At 36.5% G+C, this 7,094-nt stretch overlaps 1 protein-coding gene across 1 annotated transcript; it reads left to right on the top strand.

Annotated features, from left to right (window-relative positions):
- Positions 1-3,697: 3,697 nt before the first annotated feature.
- LOC108653055 (luciferin 4-monooxygenase) lies at positions 3,698-5,641 on the top strand. The gene is made up of 4 exons (XM_018103334.3): positions 3,698-3,870; positions 3,930-4,327; positions 4,395-4,511; positions 4,583-5,641. The coding sequence occupies exons 1-4, from the start codon at positions 3,721-3,723 to the stop codon at positions 5,520-5,522; spliced, it is 1,605 nt and encodes a 534-aa protein (XP_017958823.1). The 5' UTR covers positions 3,698-3,720; the 3' UTR covers positions 5,523-5,641.
- Positions 5,642-7,094: the final 1,453 nt, after the last annotated feature.

Here is a 7,094-nt window from a genome sequence, read left to right as displayed (position 1 = left end):
TCTTATTTTCGTATTTCGTATTTTTTATTTCTGATGGCTAATGCATAATTCAGATGCTATGACACGTCGTGGCTGCTGTAAGTCTCAGAGTGGCACTGCTTCGCTTGTCCGGAATTAATGTGCTGCCGTTGTTGCAACCGCTCCGTCTTAGGAATCACCGCAAACTGTTTGCCCGTGCCCAAGTCCCGGGATCAGGACCAGTTCTTCTGCCCGGATGCCGCATCTCGTGCCGCCACAGAGACGAAAACATCGCCACGACTTTATGAATGGCGCGATGTTTCATGCTAACGCGCGGCACAGCGTGGAATCGGAACAGGTTTGGCGCATGCGCCGGAGCCGTATGCAAGATTTATGACAGTTCCGGAGGTCGCACGAAGCGAAACGAGCAGCGCAGCAGCGCAGCACGTGGCGCCACCAACAAGTGTGATAAGCGTGAAAACACGCGCTGATAACGCCCGCACGCAAATTTGGCTTCTTGTCTAAGGTCAGGGACACCAGCCGACACCAGCATTTAGTCGGTGCCCATTGTGGTGTGCGATATTTGCTAAATGGCACTGTAGCAGTGAGCCAAGGCGGGATATTTCTGCTAATGCAGCAGATGCTTAATATGTTGCAGTAGAAATACGATGTGTACATAGTTTAGAATTCATTAATCTATTGAAGTAAGAATGTGATATGTAAATGGATTATATTATTGCATATCGCATTTATCTATTGTAGTAGATATGTTATATGTAAATAGCTTGAAATATATAAATATATTGTAGTAGAAATGTGATGTGTATAAAGTTTATAATTTATTTGCTGAATGGCTTAGGTAATTAATAAATTAATAATTAATAAAATAATAGTTTATTAATTAATAATATATTTTAATTTCTTTCTATTTGTAATTTTATTTTGTCATTATTTTTAATATAATATAATTATTTATTCTGTTTATCTATTTGCTGAGTGGCTTAGGTAGTTAATAAATTAATAATTAATAAAATAAAAATTAATTGATTAATAATATATATATAAATTTGTTTTTATATTTTATTTTATTTTGTAGTTTTTTTTAAATATATATACATATTATAATTGTTTATTATAATTATATAATATTATAATAATTATAATAAATAATAATAAAAATTATAATAATGAATAAATATAAAAATTAAGTAATTATACTAATTATAATATAAAATTATAATAAAAGTTATAATATATTATAATATCTATTTTTTTTTTTTTAGATTTTCTTTAGTTGAAAATTAAAAAAATATTTATAATACATAACTTATATATTAGATTGTTAATAGAGCATAAAGAAATAAAGAGTGCAACGTAATAAATTTGTAAAATATTTATATATAAATAAAAAAAGGAAAAAATCTACTCTAATTTCATTTATATTTTTTATATTTTAGTCGAAGTTCACCTTAAGTTAAATTTATAAATAAACTCAAACTGCTGCAGCTACCATTTAAATAAAAAAATATACAAAAATATTCTCAACCCAATTAATGTCTCACTGCAATTTTCCTTTCCATTGATTTTATTTTGTCACCCATGCATTACCCACTCCTCGGACTTTTGCTAGTTTTCTTTCTCCGCCAGAGCTATTATTTTTCCAGCTTGTTTGCTCAATGCGACTGAGGGAGAGTACGTTATAAATAATTAAAATGTTTGCGAGCACATAGTGCTTTAATTATTTCATTAATCTTCCGAAATATATGTGTGGTTATTAGAGCAGCGCCAACTGTGAGCTGATGAGGGTTAATCAGTTCGACCACAAAACAGCTGTATGCTAGAGACAGTAGCAACAACAACAACAACAACAGAGGCATCAGCAACAGCAACAGCAGCGTTAAATTGCAAAAGCAAACAGCTCAAAATCACGCACTACCAACCCATCACAGCATCAATTTGCAGCGTGAGACATGGAATAGACATGTGTGTGTCTCGCTATGTGTGTGTGTGTGTGTTTGCGTGTTGCTGTTTATAATTATAATGCGCTTTATCAACTGTCAATATGGTGGGACTTTTGCTGCGCATGACAAAGCAAATTATCGAATGGCCAGCAGCTGCCAGGCGACCGTCTAACCGAAACTGAAACCAAGAACCGAAACCAATACCAGAAACCACCGAGAGTCGATTAATTCCATTAGAATTAACTGCAGCCGGCATGGCATGGGGCTCTTAAAGTCGCATGAGTGTCCTTTAAAATCTACTCCTAATTTGCATTCTCCCCTTTCTTGGCCAATTCCAGAACTCGCCTTGTCATGCTCTCGCTTTGGCTTCGTTTTAGCAAAAGCATTTTCCATTTTCCATTCTTTTTTTTATTTGCTTCTTCTTTCTATTTTTTGTGCTGCTAAAATTGCCTTTGTTGTTGCTGGGCGTAATTTGATGTTAATGTATGCATGCAGCGCTGCTGCCCTCCTCCAATTGCGTCTGGCTCGTGGGGCGTAGGGACGGAGGGGCGGTGGAACGTTTCATAAAAGCGAGGCGTGCATAAATTATTGGGGCGCACACAGCTCAGCACAGTTATAACAATAAAACGCCAAGCTGCCAGCAAACGGAGCTAGTTTTGTTTAGCTCTGTTCATTAAAAAGCTGTTGCGAAAATATTACTTTAAGCCCTGCTTAAATATCAAACACGGATTTGTTTGGACCAGAGTTGATGATATTTACTCTATAATTGGCATATGGAAGTTGGCATTTAAGCAGAGTTTTGCTTTCACATATATCATGATTAGATAAATGCTTCGTGGAATCACCTAAATGTTATCAACGCTCTATACTTATTATATTGGATTTAAATGGACATTCACAAAATACACTGGCCAGCAAATATGCGACAATATATTTAGACAATGTTTTAACATTTTGATTATATAATATAATATTAAAAAATTAATAAAGTCATATGAAGTTAATTTTTGCATTCAATAATTCATAACTTCTTGATAATTATATTGTTTTGGGAGGTCTTGAGCAGGGAAATTAATTAGCTAAAAACTACAAAAAAAAATAGAAGAACAAAACTTAATAAATAATAATAAAGAAAAAATTAACTAATTAAAAATTAATAAAAAATATAAGCATTAATTTATGTCAACTATAATAATTAAATACTTAATAAAAAATTATTGAAAAATATATGTATTAATTTATGTCAACTTTAATAACTAAATAATGTTTAAAAAAAAGTAATTCAGATTAAAAATATATATATATAAATAAAAAAAAAAAAACAAAGAATCATAAACTACCTAGAAAGTCTGCTTTCTTTCCAGTTTTATTTTATGTTTTTTTTTTTTTTTTTGAAGAATTTCATTGCTAAACTATAGTCAGTCCCTAGTTAATCAAAGATAGCGGAGGCACTATATATCGGCCCAGCAGATTAACTAAATTAGAATAAACAAAAAAGAGATAAAAAACTTATTCGCAGAATGCTTTCAATGCGAATGGAAACAAACAAAATCAGCTGATAGTAAAAATAAAAAATAAAAAAAAAACTATTTCAATGCTAAGCAAAAAAAAAAAATGCATTGGCTAATCTCCTTAATATGCTCGAGCTGATCAGCTTGAAAACTAAATAAAAAAGAAAAGTCACAATGAATGATATGATATGATTTGATTATGATTGATATGATATGAAGCGGACTGATCGTATATAAAGGCAGTGGCCGTAGAAGAATGCCAATAACTGATTTTCTTTACGGCAGAAGCAATGGCAACCAAAGCTTTGTTCCCAACGTTCTACGATGCGGAGACCAAGATCTGGAGTGGCCTCAAAAAGCGTCGGCACTACGATCCCGATTGCTCAGCGGGCGAGGTGTTCTACTGTGCCTTGAGGAACTATCCCAATCTAGTGATTCAGGTAAATGGCAGACTTCTATGCGATTGGAGCTCAGCTGATGAGCTGGCTGATCTTTGCAGATCAACGATGTGGACGGCAGCACGGTGACCAGTGGACAGATACGCCAATGGGGCATTCGCCTGGCGCTGTACCTGCAGCAAGAGCAGCTGACGCAGGACGATGTCGTCGGCATCATTGCCCACTCCAGCAAATACATCGATCCACTCGTCCTGGCCTGCCTACTGCAAGCGACACCGTTCCACGCCGTGAATGCGACACGGGATGCCGAGACTGTGACCCACCTCTTTGCCGTGACCAAGCCAAAGATCATGTTCTGCGATGCCGCCGACTACGAGCGCATCAAGGACGTCACCAAGGCGTTTGCGCCCAAAATTATCACACTTACGGGTCGAGTACCAGGAGTGCCCCACATTGAGGATCTGCTGCTGCAGCCCGTGCCCGGGGAGGCCACCTACCAGTGAGTGTGCCCATCCTGTTGCCCATTAGAGCCATCCCTTATCGAATCCCTATTCTCTATTCTCCAGACCCGCTACCTTGAAGAGGGATGGCAATCAGACGGCCATCATTCTGTGCTCGTCGGGCACCGCTGGCCTGCCCAAGGCTGTGGCCATTTCCCATTATCACATTCTACAGATATCGCCGTAAGCTAAACCAGATCCGAGTGCCACATTATATACATCTTCCCTCTCTCTCCCTCGCTCTCACTCAACAGCTTCTGCAACAGCTCAGACACCATATTGACCCACGCGACTGTCGACTGGGCGACGGGCTTCATTGCCATTGCCATTAGCCTGCTCTATGGGTCATCCCGTGTCTTATACGAGGGCGCCTACAATGCTGAGCGTTTCGTGCAGCTCATACAGAAGTATAAGGTCACCACGCTGGCCATGGCGCCCTGGCAGGCCTATGAGCTGTTCACCCACCCGCTGGCCACAGAGGAGTCCCTGGCCACCATCAAGATGTCCTTCATCACGGGCGGCTGGGTGGCGCTGTCCGTGCTGCAACGGGCCCAGAGGCTGACAAGGGCCTGCGTTATGTTCTCGTACGGCACCACGGAGACGGGCGCCATAACGGTGAATATCGATCACACGCTCGACAATTCCGTGGGTCGCATCTGTCCGGGCCTGCGCATCAAGATTATCGACGAGGACGGCAACAATCTGAGCCACAACCAGGTGGGCGAGATCCTGATCGACATTGGCTCCAAGTGGGGCGGCTATCTGTGCAATCCCGAGGAGACGGCCACCACGCTAAGGGATGGCTGGTTCCATCTGGGCGACATGGGCTACTTCGACCAGGACAACAATCTCTACATTGTCGATCGCAAGAAGGATCTGCTCAAGTACAAGTCCAAGCACTACTGGCCCACGGAACTCGAACAGATCATCGCCGAGCTGCCCGATGTGCAGCATGTGTGCGTGGTCGGCGTGCGTGATCCCAAACACGGCGACTCCGCCGGCGCACTGGTCATCAAAAAACCCGGCTCTCCGCTCACCCAGCAGCAGATCGTTGAGCATGTGGCGCAGCGCGTTGTCGTCGACTACAAGCAGCTCAATTCCGGCGTACAGTTCGTGGACAGTCTGCCAAAGAATGATAACGGAAAGGTCCTGCGCAGCCTGGCCCGCGACCAGTTCGAGGCGCTCATGAAGTAACGGACTCTATGTATTTATCTGGGGCGTCGCAGATTGATTTGCCCAATATAAAATAAGAGATTAGATAAGAAGTGTATATGTTATTATTAAAAAAAAAAAAAAAAAAAAAAAAAGAAATAGTTTTTATAGTTTATTGTCATTTGACCTACAAACAAATGAATACAATTTAATAATAAATATTTTTAATATCAATTAATTAATTCTTAATGTTTTTAATACGATTTATTTCTTCAATGGCTGCGCTCCATATCAGTAGATCACGGTAGACGCTGTGACCTAGTAATCAAATGTTATTATAATATCAACTGGGGCTTACATAATAATTCAATTATGATATCTCGTTCAGCTGGAGAGCGGATGCACCTGGCCACTCAATGCATAACAATGATATCAAGACAGCGCGATCAAAGGTCGCACGAGTCGTTTTTGCGATGATTATATTATATATTTAGAAATTGAGATAAACTTGGAGATAATTTTAATATATAGATTACGACCCTCCGCGTGAACGCCATGGATACAAACAAAATATAAACAGAGCGACTAACCGCATGGCCATTTAAATTATAGATTATAATATTCTTAGTCACTTTGCCAGAATTTGTTATAAAATCTCAAATAATTTAAACAGTTCCATGTGATAAGATAAACAAAAATCGAAATAATTCATTGTAATTTTTTAGCTCGTGAATTATGATAATGACTCGTAATTTGTAATCTATAAAAAACAGGTGTAAATTTATGGCTTTTATGATAATTGATTGCAGTGATGAGCATATTTAAATAAAATTTTTCATATTGATAAAATGGAAAAAGATATATTTTAATTTAATTAAATAAAGCGAGAGGCTTTGATAAAAGTGAGACAAGTATTAAAAGAACGTAAATAAATTATCAAGAACATAAATAGAGAATTTATTAATTAAATTAAAAATTTAAAAATATATTTGTGTATAAAATAAATGAATAGTGAGATATTTAAAGCAGATAAATTATAAATATAAACAATAAATTATTTCTGACCTATATATATATTTTATATTTATATAAAAACTTTTTCAGAGGGAATCAAAAATAGAATTTTAATAAATTAAAATATTTAAATATTATAAAATTAAATATTAAATAATTAATAAAAATATAAATAATAAAATGGTTTTTTTTTATAAATTTCTTTATATTTATATAACAGCTAAAAATGTTCCAAGAGAATCATATTTATATTTATACTAATATATTATATTTATACAACAAATTTGTCAGAGGAAATCAAAATTAGAATTTTGATACATTATAAAAATTTAAATATTATTAAATTAAATATTATATAATAAATTTAAAAATGAAAATTAAAATGTTTCTTAAATATATATTTTTTATAATTATATAAAAACTTAAAAATGTACCAAGAGTATCAAAATTATAATTAATCCAAATATGAGCAACAAAATCTTTCTTACTTTAGCAAAAGACAATCGAGTGGCAACCTAATCGAAAGACGTTTCCCATAGTTGATCTGTCGAAGGAGTAGAATTTATGGCCGAAAAGCGTGTGAGAATGAATAAAATGAAA

The sequence above is a fragment of the Drosophila navojoa genome, chromosome 5, assembly GCF_054131105.1.
Source record: "Drosophila navojoa isolate 15081-1374.11 chromosome 5, UAZ_NAV_1.0, whole genome shotgun sequence".
In the NCBI taxonomy this organism is placed as follows: Eukaryota; Metazoa; Arthropoda; class Insecta; order Diptera; family Drosophilidae; genus Drosophila; species Drosophila navojoa.
Note: the sequence above shows the minus strand (reverse complement) of the source record. Positions and strands in the feature narration are given on the sequence as shown.

Bases quoted from the DNA above. Each gene is read 5' to 3' on its own strand.
- LOC108653055 (XM_018103334.3), top strand. From the start codon at position 3,721: ATGGCAACCAAAGCTTTGTTCCCAACGTTCTACGATGCGGAGACCAAG. The intron at 4,328-4,394 runs GTGAGTGTGCCC...TCTATTCTCCAG, and splicing joins CCCGGGGAGGCCACCTACCA to ACCCGCTACCTTGAAGAGGG. The intron at 4,512-4,582 runs GTAAGCTAAACC...CTCACTCAACAG, and splicing joins CACATTCTACAGATATCGCC to CTTCTGCAACAGCTCAGACA.